The sequence below is a fragment of the Oncorhynchus keta genome, chromosome 18 (genome assembly GCF_023373465.1).
Source record: "Oncorhynchus keta strain PuntledgeMale-10-30-2019 chromosome 18, Oket_V2, whole genome shotgun sequence".
Taxonomy (NCBI): Eukaryota; Metazoa; Chordata; class Actinopteri; order Salmoniformes; family Salmonidae; genus Oncorhynchus; species Oncorhynchus keta.
This window is the reverse complement of record NC_068438.1, coordinates 28831586-28848927: the sequence shown is the minus strand read 5'-3', so window position 1 is coordinate 28848927 and position 17342 is coordinate 28831586. Positions and strand designations below refer to the sequence as shown.

Here is a 17342-nt window from a genome sequence, read left to right as displayed (position 1 = left end):
TGACTTTCACTTTAGCAGTGATAAATTCATGAACTTCTTTGAGGAAAAGATTATGATTATTAGAAAGCAAATTACGGACTCCTCTTTAAACCTGCGTATTCCTCCAAACCTCAGTTGTCCTGAGTCTGCACAACTCTGCCAGGACCTAGGATCAAGAGAGACGCTCAAGTGTTTTAGTACTATATCTCTTGACACAATGATGAAAATAATCATGGCCTCTAAACCTTCAAGCTGTATACTGGACCCTATTCCAACTAAACTACTGAAAGAGCTGCTTCCTGTGCTTGGCCCTCCTATGTTGAACATAATAAACGGCTCTCTATCCACTGGATGTGTACCAAACTCACTAAAAGTGGCAGTAATAAAGCCTCTCTTGAAAAAGCCAAACCTTGACCCAGAAAATATAAAAACTATCGGCCTATATCGAATCTTCCATTCCTCTCAAAGATTTTAGAGAAGGCTGTTGCGCAGCAACTCACTGCCTTCCTGAAGACAAACAATGTATACGAAATGCTTCAGTCTGGTTTTAGACCCCATCATAGCACTGAGACGGCACTTGTGAAGGTGGTAAATGACATTTTAATGGCATCGGACCGAGGCTCTGCATCTGTCCTCGTGCTCCTAGACCTTAGTGCTGCTTTTGATACCATCGATCACCACATTCTTTTGGAGAGATTGGAAACCCAAATTGGTCTACACGGACAAGTTCTGGCCTGGTTTAGATCTTATCTGTCGGAAAGATATCAGTTTGTCTCTGTGAATGGTTTGTCCTCTGACAAATCAACTGTACATTTCGGTGTTCCTCAAGGTTCTGTTTTAGGACCACTATTGTTTTCACTATATATTTTACCTCTTGGGGATGTTATTCGAAAACATAATGTAAACTTTCACTGCTATGCGGATGACACACAGCTGTACATTTCAATGAAACATGGTGAAGCCCCAAAATTGCCCTCGCTAGAAGCATGTGTTTCAGACATAAGGAAGTGGATGGCTGCAAACTTTCTACTATTAAACTCGGACAAAACAGAGATGCTTGTTCTAGGTCCCAAGAAACAAAGAGATCTTCTGTTGAATCTGACAATTAATCTTAATGGTTGTACAGTCGTCTCAAATAAAACTGTGAAGGACCTCGGCGTTACTCTGACCCTGATCTCTCTTTGAAGAACATATCAAGACCATTTCGAGGACAGCTTTTTTCCATCTACGTAACATTGCAAAAATCAGAAACTTTCTGTCCAAAAATGATGCAGAAAAATTAATCCATGCTTTTGTCACTTCTAGGTTAGACTACTGCAATGCTCTATTTTCCGGCTACCCGGATAAAGCACTAAATAAACTTCAGTTAGTGCTAAATACGGCTGCTAGAATCCTGACTAGAACCAAAAAATTTGATCATATTACTCCAGTGCTAGCCTCTCTACACTGGCTTCCTGTCAAAGCAAGGGCTGATTTCAAGGTTTTACTGCTAACCTACAAAGCATTACATGGGCTTGCTCCTACCTACCTCTCTGATTTGGTCCTGCCGTACATACCTACACGTACGCTACGGTCACAAGACGCAGGCCTCCTAATTGTCCCTAGAATTTCTAAGCAAACAGCTGGAGGCAGGGCTTTCTCCTATAGAGCTCCATTTTTATGGAACGGTCTGCCTACCCATGTCAGAGACGCAAACTCGGTCTCAACCTTTAAGTCTTTACTGAAGACTCATCTCTTCAGTGGGTCATATGATTGAGTGTAGTCTGGCCCAGGAGTGGGAAGGTGAACGGAAAGGCTCTGGAGCAACGAACCGCCCTTGCTGTCTCTGCCTGGCCGGTTCCCCTCTTTCCACTGGGATTCTCTGCCTCTAACCCTGTTACGGGGCTGAGTCACTGGCTTGCTGGGGCTCTCTCGTGCCGTCCCTGGGGGGGTGCGTCACCTGGGTGGGTTGATTCACTGTTGTGGTCGGCCTGTCTGGGTTGCCCCCCTTGGGTTGTACCGTGGCGGAGGTCTTTGTGGGCTATACTCGGCCTTGTCTCAGGATGGTAAGTTGGTGGTTGAAGATATCCCTCTAGTGGTGTGGGGGATGTGCTTTGGCAAAGTGGGTGGGGTTATATCCTTCCTGTTTGGCCCTGTCCGGGGTGTCCTCGGATGGGGCCACAGTGTCTCCTGACCCCTCCTGTCTCAGCCTCCAGTATTTATGCTGCAGTAGTTTATGTGTCGGGGCTAGGGTCAGTTTGTTATATCTGGAGTACTTCTCCTGTCCTATTCGGTGTCCTGTGTGAATCTAAGTGTGCGTTCTCTAATTCTCTCCTTCTCTCTTTCTTTCTCTCTCTCGGAGGACCTGAGCCCTAGGACCATGTCCCAGGACTACCTGACATGAGGACTCCTTGCTGTCCCCAGTCCACCTGGCCATGCTCCTGCTCCAGTTTCAACTGACCTGAGCCCTAGGACCGTGCCCCAGGACTACCTGACATGAAGGCTCCTTGCTGTCCCCAGTCCACCTGACTGTGCTGCTGCTCCAGTTTCAACTGTTCTGCCTTATTATTATTCGACCATGCTGGTCATTTATGAACATTTGAACATCTTGGTCATGTTCTGTTATAATCTCTACCCGGCACAGCCAGAAGAGGACTGGCCACCCCACATAGCCCGGTTCCTCTCTAGGTTTCTTCCTAGGTTTTGGCCTTTCTAGGGAGTTTTTCCTAGCCACCGTGCTTTTACACCTGCATTGTTTGCTGTTTGGGGTTTTAGGCTGGGTTTCTGTACAGCACTTTGAGATATCAGCTGATGTACGAAGGGCTATATAAATAAATTTGATTTGATTTGATTTGATAATGTTGACTGATAATGACTTCTGATGAGATATAGTTAGGGGCAACAGACAGTGTAAAAACTATTGATGGACTGGCTAGACTACCTGACCCAATGTTTCACACATTCAACCTCAAGTTCATTAGTGGAATCTTTGGCACCCTTAAAGGGATACTGTAGCAGTACTATACAGTAGTATATGCCACTGCCTGTTCACACCACTATCATCCAGAAGGCGAGGTCAGTACAGGTGATTTAAAGCTGGGACAGAGAGATTGAAAACCAGCTTCTATCTCAAGGCCATCAGACTGTTAAATAGCCATCACTAACTCAGAGAGGCTGCTGCCTACACTGAGACGCAATCACTGGACACTTTAATAAATGGATCACAAGTCACTTTAAATAATGTTACTTTAATGATGTTTACATCTCTTGCATTGCTCATATCACATGTATATATATACTGTATTTTATACCATCTACTTACTGCACCTTGCCTATGCCGCACGGCCATCGCTCATCCATATACTTATATGTACATATTCTCATTCACCCCTTTAGATGTGTGTGCATTAGGTAGTTGTTGGGGAATTGTTAGATTACTTGTTGGATATTACTGCACTGTCAGAACCAGAAGCATTTCGCTACACTCGCATTAACATCTGCTAACCATGTGTATGTGACCAATAAAATTTGATTCGGTGTACCTGTAGCCTTCAGTCATTGTACAAATGCTAGTCAGCATTGGCTATCATCATTACCTCTTAACTTCATACACACTGCATGCAGAGATCTAAAAAATTGTATCCACGAATTCATCCAACTCTGGGTAATAAGAAAAACTTAACTGCCAGAAACTTGTAGTTGGGCGAGCCTTGTAGACTGCTGCTGTGGTGACCACAAACACCTAAACACGCTCAAATATTGGATTGAGACAAACTCACACTATGTATATCATAATTTAAGGATGTGGTAATTATGTAAGTAGATATTTAACAAAAAACGGATGTCTGTCAATTTGTACGGATCCATGTTGTTTTTGATCTTATTATTGAGCGTTTAACGTTACCTCAGAGCAGAAACATGGTCAGGTTGAAAATCCAGATTCCTCAGACAGCAACATGAATGTTGACTGACAGCATGCAACCAGTATGTTCTTCATTTTTTCCCCACATGTGACAGACCTTGCATTTTAATCAGTGCATGTTGGAGTCACACCTCTCATTTGTTTACAGTTAGCAAGGTAGCTAAATTATAGGACTTCCTAGCTGGTACAATAGGGACATCTTTTCCCCAATTGTCTAGGAAGAATTAGCCAATATTAGACGTAGTGTGCAAATACTCCGAGTTAGCTACACCAACACCCAATATATATGCAACATTAAAATGCATGTTTAGTTGGCTAGCTACATGAGTAGCTTACTAGCTAGGTAACTAAAAGTAACTTGTCATTTTGGTACACATCATCCTAACACAGATATAAAAATATTTGTCCTAACGTAGTTACTATCAATAGCTACCTAGCTAGAAAGCAGTCTAGCATGCACTTCACAGTGACATAAATACAATTAGCTATCTACCTGTACAAGCCCTCAACAAAAGATTCACTGCTTGCAGTTGCAACTAGCTAACTACTCCCACTTCGAACTCATATAACTAACACTATAATATTACCTGCTCGTCGAATCTGTTTATCACCGCCTGAACCCATTCCACTGGTTTATGTGCCGCCATGGCCGTGCGGATGGAAACCGTGAATGACTGCTTGCAATTCCAAGACGAATGTGGACGTTAGTGGCGATGTTAGGCCTGAAATAAGTCCCAAAACCGGCGTCTGAAGATGACAGTACGGTTTGGTTATTGTTCCCTTTGAGCAAGCTTTACCATGCCGCCATGACACACCACCGGAAGTCTTCCCAGTGAAACCGATGGGGATAGGAGATTGCAGAGCAAAAATACCCGTGCGTCGCTTGTTGATGTCGAAGGTAAAAGCTAAGAGGATACACACAAACATTGACCATATAATGTAATGTTGTTACATGTAACTAACTAGCTTGACTTGCCACCGTGTGAAACATGTATGCTACCATATGTTACTAAAAAGAGCTAACAATATTATAAAATGTAATCCAAGAGTTTATGTTTGAATTGTGGTTCTCTCACAACACAAGTCACTCAGAAAAGCATCTGTAGGCAGAAGCATGCTACATGTACATTTGGCATTTGAAAAAACTACAGCTGTGCTATGCTACGGAATGGAAAATGTATCTGTATCATAAAAGTGTAGTGCAATATTCCCTTTTTTGCCACACACACACACTCACTCTCTCTCTCTCAACTAGGGACAAATGTTTCGGCTCCTTGTCCAGAGAGGTTTGAGCTTTAGAAGTGGATCTGCAGCAAAAGTAAATCTTTACTGCCATCTACAGGTCAAAGGTCAGACTAGCATTCAGTAAAATGTAAACATGGGCGATCCACAGAAAATGGAAATGTGTGTGTTTCTGTTTGAGAAGTTAAACCAGTTAATTCCCTTATAACTGAGTGTCCTGCATCATGTATTATTTTATTGGTTGTAAATTAAATACGGTTTATTTTACAGTACATGTATTTTACACTGAATCATTGATATCTGGTTGAATGTTGGTTGTGGGACATATCTGAAGTACTATGTGTGTGTGTTCAATGAATCACACTGTGTGTGTGTGTGTGGGGAGGGGGGGTGCATGTTCTATACATTATTCAGGACAACATTACTTTGTTTAGCCTACACCGTGACTATGACTGCATAATAAACTAAACTAAATATACTATGTAATTTCTAATCAAATGTGTTAACAGGGCAAAACACGAAAGAAGACAAAGGCCACCAATTCAATGCAAATATTACTGTATTAAAGGAAATTGTTGTATTAAGCTTGCTTTGAAAACCGTTTGAATGGCTTGGATAGGCCTATGGAGATGGTGGAAAACATCCTGATTAGAAGGGGACGTTTGCGAGGCTTCTCCTGTTGAGAGGTGGAGGGAAGACCCTCTGGGAGTCCAAATGTGGCAGGATGTGCCACTATGTTGGGTGACACAAGAGAGAGAGTTGACATGCACTTTCATTTAGAAATGATGTTATATTGTATTCTTAGTTTCAACTCATTATTACTTTCACAAATAAATGAGAACCAGAATCTTGAGATTTGGAAACTATAAATAATTTTACATAAGAGATTACTATCGATAATATATAATGTACTGTATATAGGGTTTCATATTTTTGCAATAGCAGCTTTGTACACCAATATCTCAAACAGTAAATGTCCTGCTGTATGGACTTACACATGATATCTTCAGCAGTAGTCTGGTCTTGAGATACAGAAGGGCGGGAATTCTTCTTGGAATCCTTCTTGTTTCCCATCATGAATGGCTAAAACAAAAACATGTCAAAACAACTGTCACAGCAGAACAATCTCACGGTAATAACGATCACATCTTACACACCAGCAAAACAAGATTTATAAATGGTTTTGGAATTAATGGATGGTTTTACATTTTCTCTAAATAACATTGTTTACTCACATTGACACAATTGTTAACTTAAATAAGTGTGATGTACCTTTAAGTCGAATTTCAGTCTGGCAAGCCTTTGTAGGAAAGACAGCTTCCCTCTGGTAGCCTTCACATCTTCAGCCATGAGAAGAGCTTCTGGCCTGGTGGCTTCGAAAGATGTTCTTGAGGCTGCTCTTGATGCCTCGTTACAACTGTGGAGAAGCTCCTTGCTCAATGACTTCACAAGAATCCTATTGAATGTGGAGTCCTGAGTCGACACGGCCAGTTGGAGTATTTTCTCTGAGCCAAACTCCTTCAACAGATGTTTGTAGACGGTGCTGTATACTTTGTGACTCTTCAGGTTCTTGGGATAAGCTTGGGTCTCAGAGCAGCCTGACCATGCACAGAAGGCAGCTATAACTTTTGGAATCAGGTCTTGTGACGTGCGTGTGACGTCAGTTGGGTACAGATCCGTTTGGGTTTGGATTTTTGACAGAAGTCTCACCACTAACATGCTGATGAGGCCGGTGAAGTCATCATCACCGACTAAGTTGTCAGTGGATGGGGTTGAAAGCGAGGCAACATCCGGGCTGGTTGAATTCTGATCACAAACAATGCTCTGAGGTACACCGAAACAACTGATGGTATCCCTTTCCTCAGCATCTATGTTGGCCGCAGCATTGGAGGTCCCACTTGTTGTCATGCTGATGGCGGACAAAGATGGCAGAGGGTAGGACTTACCACTCAGTAGACTGCCTATATCAGTTACAGTTCCGGTTGGAGATGACCCTCTGCTTTGTGCATCAGAAACCACAGAGTCCATGACCTGGCTTACCATTACTTTGGTAAACAGGCTGACTGTGTCACTAAATGCTGATGTAGAAAAAGAACATGAAATCCTATCTTCAGATACGCTAGCCGGCACACTAACTCCCTGAGCCAAACTCATTGAAGCTGTAGAGGGCACAAGGCTAGGAAGCAAGAGGCGCTTCACAGACTCCTCTGCAAAAAGCTGAACCAGCTTGTAAGCTGTGGGCTTCCCCACCGTCTTGTCATTCCTCTTCAGCTCAGTAAGGACTGTATCGGAGGCACTCTTTCCAGCCGCCACTGTCAGAACCAGAGGGGTCAAGTTGCTCTCAGAAATGATGCGGTTGACTTGGTGAGTAAGATCACGTGAGAGAGCACCAATCCTACCCTGAGATATGAGCTCCTCCAGTCTTGCTATTGCAGCTGTTAGATCAGGGTGGAATGCAACCTCCCCTTCTTCCTCTGGATGTACCTCCTTTATGATGGTATCCACTATTGCAGACATGCTTTCCCTGGCATCACACACCAATGTTTTTGGCTTAGTAGATTTGCCCATGTCGATGACTGAGCATCTCACAATGGGCTGAGTAATACTCTCTGGTAAATCAGAAGAGATGGGAGTGCCAGGGAGTGAAAATTCCCACTCTGACTTCTTTGATCTGGCAGATGAGGATGACAACGAGGAGGAAGAACGCTGTGGCGCTTGATAGATCTGTTCCTCACCACATTCACTGCTTACCCTTTCAACATCCTTCAGCATCATTCCAACCACATTCTCTATTTGTGAAAGCGCAGTCACCGTTTGGTCAGATTTTGACAGCTCTTTCTGAATTGAAACCAGAATATGGCTGAGGGTCTTTTGGCTTGAGCCGTTGTTGCTTTGACTTGATTTTGCCATGTAAAATAATTCCTCATCTTTGTCTTCACATTGTGGTAAATAGTCTTTGCAGTTGTCCAGATCTTCTTCTCAGATACTTCCAAACCAGACTGTGAGCCTTTGGGTGTGGCCTCAGTGTACTCTGAGGTTTTCTCATCACTCTGTTGAAGCATAGAGTCTGCCTGCCATAGAGTAGTAGAAGACTCTGTGGGTGGGAAAAGGCTCTTCATGTCATTTCTAATTGATCCAACGATTTCAAAAGCAGTTATATCTGTATGCCTTAAGGAAATTGTTGATTTTGCTGGCAACATCTGAGAATCTGTCTGGCTGGAACTGACTTTGCTGGGAAAGCTACTGACTGATTTGATCAGTATTTTTCGCACTTCGTTGGTAGCGTTCATCTGGAACTCCTCACTGGAGAGTTTCTCAATGACTGAGGCTGGAGTATCTCTTAATCCTTCCAACCATGAAGAACCAGACACAGGCATGTCTTCTAGATAAGACATGACACTGTCCAAAAAGCCACAGACTTCAAGGGAGTTGTAAGAGGAACCCTCTGCAACAGATGATGTGCATTCCAAATCTGCCACCTCTGACCTATACATGGTCACAATCTGGGACAAGACCTCTTTGGTGCAGGGCACCATGTTGGAATCACAGAGAGACAGTAATGGTTGAGAGTTCTCACTTTGGCATTTACGGAGAGAACCAAGTCCTGTTGAGTTGACCACTTGCAGTATTGCCTCACTCTTACTGGTTTCAGGTTGCTCTGGTGTTTTTTCTCCTAAAGTGTCAGTTGAATCACATCCATCAGATAAAGAAGATGAACTACGTTCTGATATAGGGGATTCACTCCTACATGGGGAAGGCAAGCTCAGGATTGAAACAGGCAGAGCACTGGAGTCAGTATGCTCCAGAAGCACAGCACTGGAGTCAGCTTTTTCCATAAGTTCTTCCCCTTGGACTGAAGCTCCACCCATTCTGAGGAACAATGTCTCCAGCTTTGCCTGAAGTCTCTCGCAGAGTCTACGAGCTGCATGGAAGGGTTTCCGCTTTGTCGTACAGTGTCCCACTTGGGTATCTCTCTGGGTGCTTGTTGGCTGATCTAATTCAGCATACTGCACAATGTCCTTGACATCTTCAACAAAGTTATCAATTATTTTTGATGCCTCAGATTCTACTTTGGTCTGTATGAGCTCAGTGGCCGCAGAATCAAGGATCCTGTCAGATGGGCGAGATGCATTCATCAAGCTTGGAGTGGTACTAAACGAATGAGAAGGTTGAACCATACCAGAGATATCGCTCATTAACCTTCTCACAAGAATTTCACTCACAGCCTTTGAGGCTTTGGTCTTGAACTTCACACTAAACAGAGTGCCAAGATTTTGCATCATTGCTTTGCAAGATGTACATATTATGTTCAGCTCCTCTGGAACAGGAGAGTCTTCAACATCCAGGTGCTCCACTACAAGGTCACTGCCAGATGCCAACATTTTAACTTTCACAGCCACTTCTCGAAAAACCTTAGCCAATTCCGGATCTTTTTTTTCCAATTCACCCACCATCTCTGCAATAACAGTCATCACCTCTTCTGTTGCAGGTGGAATGCATGACTCTAATACAGAGGTGAAGCTCTGGTCCTCTGGAGTGGCGTGATCATCAAAACATTTCTGGACCATGTTGACCATTTGTTCAGCGGCCTGGTTACCAGAAGAAATAGGGGAGGACTGCCCTGAAATGGCTCTGCTGATGGTCGCAGAGAGGGCAGAGTTAAGCTGTTCGACCACCACCTTGATAAGACCAACAGTCAGCTCAGGTGGGCAAGAGGACAGGATATTATGATCAGACAGTTGCTCCTGGACACTTTTGATGATTCTGTCCTCTGTCATTCCCAGGTGGACTTTCACTGAGGTCTGGGAACTTTAAAACGAACAAGCAAAGCATGATAATTCCTGTCTTAACTTGGCAAATCGGTCAAGCGTTGTAATTTTAGTATTCTAAATATCTACATGTCCTTTTGATCGCTTTACATGCTCATTAAGGCTGATACATTACATTTTGTACTACATCAGATAGAGTAAATTGCATTGGCTAACACTGGGATAGATGATCTTGGTGAAATCCATACATGAAAACCTTAAGGGGAACATACCTCTTAGAAGAGGGTGTTAGGGACCTGAGATGTTGAGCCCCTGTGCCGCCCTTATACATTTTCTTCGCCAGATATCTAACTTCCTGGATGAGCTCCAGTCTTTCCTGATCAAAGGCAGCAAAGGATCTTGCACTGCCACCCCTCTTGGGTGAGTCAGTGTCGTCGTCAGCAAAGTCCTTTACCCCAAGTACGCGGGCCAGGGCTGGCAGCAGGATCTGCAGGGTGGTCTGTGTGATGAAGGTTACAATTGTCTTGCACAATTTGGCAAGCTGTTCCTTCGTCATCTGTTTTGAACAAACAGAACAAAAACAGTCTTTTCAATGGAACTGTGATGTCAAGTATTCTAGATCGAACAGAATGCATTTGATCAACATTGTTATTCTTGTCTGTGACTGAATTCAAAGTTTGATGAAGTCTGACAGAGAAATGAACATGAATAACAGAATATGACTTGATGGCTAATCTCTGAATTCAACAGATCATTGACACATCAAAGGTCAAAGGCAGGTAGGGAAACTTACAGGGTTTTTTAGTCCTTTGTAGATCACTTGCCACTGCCTAGAACATTTAAAATAAGTGTTTTAGTTAGTGTTTAGTTCCCACTGCACAATATTTCATAAATGTTGAACATTACAGAAAAACCTTTAACATACTCATCAGTAAGATTGCGCAGGAATGAGATGAGGATTGGGTAGGAGTATTCCATCTCATCCTTGTTGCCTGGGCCGAATGCAGCCTTAACAGCTTTCTTCTCCAGGAGCTCAATTACAGATCCTCTATCCAGGTGTTTATTCCTGGAGACTAAAGATGTGATTGCCATAGAGGAAGTAGAAACAAAATTAAAGAGAAATCAGACGTTTTATCTCTTAATACTCTGATTTCATTGTTTTAGGGTTTTAGAATAGGCCTATTTGAATAAAGCTATCTATGTGACCTTTCTTACTGATTACAGTAGACTACAGTTTCATTGAAAATGGATAGCACAACCTGCACATCACAGACAGAATAGAGAAACAATGTAGTACTACAGAGGTAAATCTCTGACCTGCATCGTTGTCAGTGCCCAGCTTCCTTGACTTCTTGCCACTCCTCTTACTTTTTGCCTAGGATAGAACAGAACAGATTCCAGATCTCAAATGATGGCAGACATGTAACACCAGGGCCCGTATACATAAAGTTCATCAGATAAGGTGTGGGCTCAAACTTGCCCAAATAATTGTATTCATTATGATCACAAATGCAAAACTGATCCTAGATAAGCACTCCTACTCTGAGACAATTTATGAATAGGCTATGGGCCAGGTCAAAACAGCTCTTAAAACACGTTTTGAAAACAGCTACTACGTATGTTGTTATCTGATATATATAGATATCTATGGTATGGCTGCTATCAGGTACAGAGTGTAACCCAGTAGGCCTATTATGTGCTCTGTCACTCGTGCTATCTTACCTTCCTTCCCTTCTTGGCCTCCTCTTTGGGCGTGGCCACCGGTTCTTCCTCAACAACTTCCTTTCCTTCCCTCTGAGGATCACCATCCTCCCTCTGTGCTACCTGAAGGTCAGACATTCCAATAAGTAATAATATGTCAATGTCAGAGTAGATCTGTGCAGAGGACATCATAAATAGAGCTACAGCCATTTCAGAGCTAAGCTGGTGACTTTATAAAGAATGGTACATTTGCTTTACAATATGTTATAGCTTTTTACAAGAAATATCCGCTTATATTGCTTTACCCTTTTTTACTTTCCCCCAATATTGTATGAAGTAATTTAGCTGACCTTTTCTTCATCCATTCAAGCTATTTTATATCTCAAAAAGCATGTCCTTGTCTGTGTTGGTTACATTCAAGTTGAGTTCAGCTCGAGAGTGAGGACAATATTGCAGGCAGGGACTGTAATTTAGGGCTACATGCTACGTCATGGAACGTTAGACCTTTATGACATCACAAATAGTATTTTTAGGAAGAGCGCGGGAAAGGTTACTTGCCCACTCAGTAGGACTAGCTAATATTGACAGAAATTTCCCCGTCAAACGTTTTCGATTGCCTACCCCTACGCCTTCCATCGAACATGGTCCTGCCTTTGCAATATTGTCTCTCTTGTGGGTTTACTTACGTATGACATGTAGGCTGACTGTGTCGGATCAAGTTGATTGATCTGTCCTAGTCAGCCTTAGGTTGAACCCAAAATCTTCTGGGAAATATTTGTTAATAATATTCATTTCAATATCGTTTTATTCATTGATTTAGTCCCAATCCAATCCTATTGTTGGCTGCAAATCCCCACCAAATATGTCATTGTAGGACATACTGTAGCGGGAGAAAGTGAGAGCTGCAACGCGGACGCGTTCGGTGGCTCCTTCAGTGCAGAGGCAAGCGCGTATGCCAGTGCCACTAAAGCCCGGGCTTGTGAGGCAGTAGTCTACAACGCTGACAGGCAACACCTTGTCATTTTATTAACTCACTGGAATGACCTTGTCTTCTTCATTCATTTCGATTGCACTTCCTTTCGTGGTGAAATTAGTTTTGATTACTATTAACTTTAATCCACAGAGTTTAAGTGTTTATGTTGCCCACGTCATCATGTGATGCTGTGAGCAAACAATAACACTATGAATCTGGGAAAACATAACACTTAAAAAAAGTTTTACAGTGCAAAAATAGCGTTGGCCTACTTGTGTACTATTCAAATCCACACTAAAGCCACACCTCTTCACACAGATTTACCCAGATTCTGTTGTTTTAGCTTAAACCTCTGTTAAATTCACTTCCCTGGTTAATCTGTCATCATGTTTAGTGTTCTCCATGGTTAGTCTGTCTCTATGTTTAGTGCACTTTAATATAGCCTGTTTACTTATTTGAATGCTTTTTATCCTGCAGATTTTGTTGTGGATTTAAATTGACTTTGGGTGTCTTGAAAATCACTTAAAATAGCACTGTTGTTCTAATCGTCAGATCGCAGGTATTCTGATCTTCACTGTCCATGGTGCTGAATCTGGCTGGGTAGATGAGTTTGAATGCTGAAAACTTGTTTGCCTACATTTAAAGGCCCTGTGAAGTCAAAATAATTGTATTTCATATTGTACAACAGCTGATGAAACTAACACTGTAAATGTGTTTTACAAAAATGTGATCGGGGTTGCTTCCTGATAGTTCTGGTTGAAAATACGGAGCATGTTCCTCTGCCCAGGCATGGCTGACACTTGCCAGATCTTACACTGCCTGGATAGGTATTTTGTGTGTCAGCTAACCACATCATATGTTATAGCAATCTGTCAGTCGATGACACAATGGATGACTTGGCACACAACCATTGGTTGATGCATGCAACACCTGAGCAGGGACACATTCTTTTCACAGCACTTCAATGCAAAGTAATTTTCGTAGAAGATTTGGAGAGCATTTTCACTAACCCTAACCCTTTTCCTAACCTTAACCTCAGTTTCCTAACCTGCTACGAAAAATTCACTTCGATATTGAAGTGCCATGAAAAGAGAGTTTCTCACATCTATACAGCACCTTCTAATCAGCAGGTTTGCATGGGCGAGAGTTTTGGCTTTCCATGGCGACATCACCATGTGTAAATTGGTTTATAGACCAAAGAGAGTGCGACAAAGAGAGTGCCAATAACAGCTAGTTTTAATTTCCCCTCCACACTGACCACTCCCAGACAGTCCTAGCAAAATTATTGCTTGAGAAAGTTTTTTTTGCAAAAAATACATTTTTGACCATTTTCATCATAATCTATTACAGTAAGGTACTTAATTGTTACCCAGCAATGATTTGATATTGATCTAAAAACGTCTGCTTTGGGCCTTAAAAAGATACGTGCACTACATACTCAGAAATCACATATATTTACATTTTAGAATGTATTTTATCAAGAAATAAGTTATACATGTATTTTTTAATCTTACTCTTAGTTGCAAATAATTAATTTGGCTGTGGTTCATTTGATTTTCAGCACAACCCTGTTTGATAACGTATAGTATTATAGTGACTTCTTGTGGTAAAATGTCAAACTCACAACTAAACTCATTAAAATGGAGGTTTTCTTTACCCTGTCTTATCAAACAGTGCAACATTTGACTGATGAAATAGCATTCTTCTAAAATTCTTACACTTCTAGATGCAAAATACAAGTGACTATTCCAATACTGTTTGATTCTGCCATTTTTGAAATACTATTTACAAATATGAGCGCAAATGTCTGAGATCGAGACACCAACATTTAGCATTTCAGTTAAAAACCCTTTGGATAATATCAACATTAATTACTTAACAGCTTAACACATATACACCATGCAAATATCAATAAACAGAGGAACACATGCTACAAATAGTTAGTGACTACCGACCAGTCAATTCAATTAGATTATTCAGAAAAATAACATTGTTACAAATTGCCTTTAGACAACATAAATGACTGCATCTGGACACAGGTGACTATGTGATAGCACACATGTCCAAGATGGCATAGCAGTTCAGACGTCTTTTGTCCTCGTCTTGTCGTGTCCCGTATATATATATATATATTTACAACTTTTTTCACATACATTTTATTTTTATTTTCCATCAACTCATCTTCAAAACACTCTCCTGCAACCCGCCTCACCAATTTATATTTATAAAAAAGTATTATTTACCTCAAATCTGTAATCCTCCAAGAAGCTAGCCAGAAACTCCAAGAAGCTAGCCAGAAGCTAGCCAGGAGCTAGCCAGAAGCTAGCCCAGAAGCTAATCCAGAAGCTAATCAGAAGCTTGTTCAGAAGCTAGTTAGCTTCTTTACTGGCAAATCGTTAGTATTCAGCTAACCACGGTTTGTGGTCATCAGCTATCCTTTAGCTCGAAAATCGGCAGTTTTGTACGGCGCAGCGCAGCGCGGCTCGGAACGGAACATACCGGACCAATTTTTCTCTCCATGTCCCTGGATTTCAACTGCTCTCTGGACATTCATACCTGGATCTCACAGCTAGCTAGCTGCTATCCGTGTGACTATCGGCTTTCGTCGATTCCGGAGCAAACATCAATTATTCCGGAGCTAGCCAGCTCCGTCAATCACTCCTGAGTTCCATCAATCACTCCTGGGCTGCAGTCACCTATCCGGACCCGTTTTACTGCCTACGCGGAGCCCCACCGGTCCTTCACAACTGGACTGCCGACGTTATCTACCCGAAGGAGTTATCCGGCTGGCTCCTCCGTCGCAACGTTACCTGAACGCCCATCTGCGGCCTGCTAACCGTTAGCTGTCTTACCGGCTGCTATCTGAATAGACAATCGGACAATTTATTTATTTTTATTATTATTATGTTTTCTTCTTGGGCCTCTATAACTATATCTATTGTTTTTATTTTTGTTGTTGTTGTGTGATTTGGATTAATCCCCTCTACCACACGGAACCCCACTAATCTACTGACGGAACGCAAGAGGTGGCTAATAACAGACCTCCATCCTATGCTAGCTTGCTACCGACGGCCTGGCTAGCTGTCTAAATCGCCGTGACCCCCAACCAACCTCTCCACTCACTGGACCCTTTTGATCACTCGACTAAGCATGCCTCTCCTTAATGTCAATATGTCTTGTCCATTGCTGTTCTGGTTAGTGTTTATTGGCTTATTTCACTGTAGAGCCTCTAGTCCTGCTCACTATACCTTATCCAACCTATTAGTTCCACCACCCACACATGCAATGACATCTCCTGGTTTCAATGATGTTTCTAGAGACAATATCTCTCTCTTCATCACTCAATACCTAGGTTTACCTCAACTGTATTCACATCCTACCATACCTTTGTCTGTACATTATACCTTGATGCTATTTTATCGCCCCCAGAAACCTCCTTTTACTCTCTGTTCCAGACGTTCTAGACGACCAATTCTTATTGCTTTTAGCCGCACCCTTATTCTACTCCTCCTATGTTCCTCTGGCGATGTAAAAAACCACCTCTCTAAAAACAAGTCTCTCACCGTTGCCGCCTGCTATAGACCACCCTCTGCCCCCAGCTGTGCTCTGGACACCATATGTGAACTGATTGCCCCCCATCTATCTTCAGAGCTCGTGCTGCTAGGCGACCTAAACTGGAACATGCTTAACACCCCAGCCATCCTACAATCTAAACTTGATGCCCTCAATCTCACACAAATTATCAATGAACGTACCAGGTACCTCCCCAAAGCCTTAAACACGGGCACCCTCATAGACATCATCCTAACCAACTTCCCCTCTAAATACACCTCTGCTGTCTTCAACCAAGATCTCAGCGATCACTGCCTCATTGCCTGCATCCGTAATGGGTCAGCGGTCAAATGACCTCCACTCATCACTGTAAAACGCTCCCTGAAACACTTCAGCGAGCAGGCCTTTCTAATCGACCTGGCCGGGGGAACCTGGAAGGATATTGATCTCATCCCGTGAGTAGAGGATGCCTGGATATTTTTTAAATGCCTTCCTAACCATCTTAAATAAACATGCCCCATTCAAGAAATTTAGAACCAGGAACAGATATAGCCCTTGGTTCTCCCCAGACCTGACTGTCCTTAACCAACACAAAAACATCCTATGGCGTTCTGCATTAGCATCGAACTACCCCCGTGATATGCAGCTGTTCAGGGAAGCTAGAAACCATTATACACAGGCAATTAGAAAAGCCAAGGCTTGCTTTTTCAAGCAGAAATTTGCTTCCTGCAACACTAACTCAAAAAAGTTCTGGGACACTGTAAAATCCATGGAGAATAAGAACACCTCCTCCCAGCTGCCCACTGCACTGAAGATAGGAAACACTGTCACCACTGATAAATCCACCATAATTGAGAATTTCAATAAGCATTTTTCTACGGCTGGCCATGCTTTCCACCTGGCTCCTCCTACCCCGGTCAACAGCACTGCACCCCCAACAGCAACTCGCCCAAGCCTTCCCCATTTCTCCTTCTCCCAAATCCGTTCAGCTGATGTTCTGAAAGAGCTGCAAAATCTGGACCCCTACAAATCAACCGGGCTAGACAATCTGGACCCTTTCTTTCTAAAATTATCTGCCGAAATTGTTGCCACCCCTATTACTAGCCTGTTCAACCTCTCTTTCGTGTCGTCTGAGATTCCCAAAGATTGGAAAGCAGCTGCGGTCATCCCCCTCTTCAAAGGGGGGGACACTCTTGACCCAAACTGCTACAGACCTATATCTATC

At 42.6% G+C, this 17342-nt stretch overlaps 3 protein-coding genes across 9 annotated transcripts in view; all 3 read right to left on the bottom strand.

Moving 5' to 3' along the window:
- LOC118375292 (neurofibromin-like) overlaps positions 1-5591 on the bottom strand; it is a 120934-nt gene extending 115343 nt beyond the window's left edge. For 2 of the 5 annotated variants that reach the window (XM_052467799.1, XM_052467803.1), the window contains exon 1: positions 4468-5591. In XM_052467799.1, coding sequence (XP_052323759.1) covers positions 4468-4527 — 60 coding nt within the window. In that variant the 5' untranslated portion in view covers positions 4528-5591. The remainder of the gene's footprint in view (positions 1-4467) is intronic. The other 3 variants (XM_052467801.1, XM_052467802.1, XM_052467800.1) reach the window with 2 other exon arrangements.
- Positions 5592-5663: 72 nt separating this feature from the next.
- Positions 5664-17342, bottom strand: part of LOC127908709 (serine-rich adhesin for platelets-like) — a 46056-nt gene continuing 34377 nt past the window's right edge. The window contains exons 1-3 of one of the 3 annotated variants that reach the window (XM_052467831.1): positions 6395-7989; positions 6118-6205; positions 5664-5854 (exon numbers count right to left, since the gene is read on the bottom strand). In XM_052467831.1, coding sequence (XP_052323791.1) covers positions 5703-5854; positions 6118-6205; positions 6395-7897 — 1743 coding nt within the window. In that variant the 5' untranslated portion in view covers positions 7898-7989 and the 3' untranslated portion in view covers positions 5664-5702. Of the gene's footprint in view, positions 5855-6117; positions 6206-6394; positions 7990-17342 lie in introns of those variants that run through there. The other 2 variants (XR_008068123.1, XM_052467828.1) reach the window with 2 other exon arrangements.
- LOC127908719 (uncharacterized) lies at positions 9791-13709 on the bottom strand. The gene is made up of 5 exons (XM_052467862.1): positions 11614-13709; positions 11209-11266; positions 10817-10964; positions 10685-10721; positions 9791-10447 (listed from the first exon to the last, which is right to left on the bottom strand). The coding sequence occupies exons 1-5, from the start codon at positions 11800-11802 to the stop codon at positions 10103-10105; spliced, it is 777 nt and encodes a 258-aa protein (XP_052323822.1). The 5' UTR covers positions 11803-13709; the 3' UTR covers positions 9791-10102.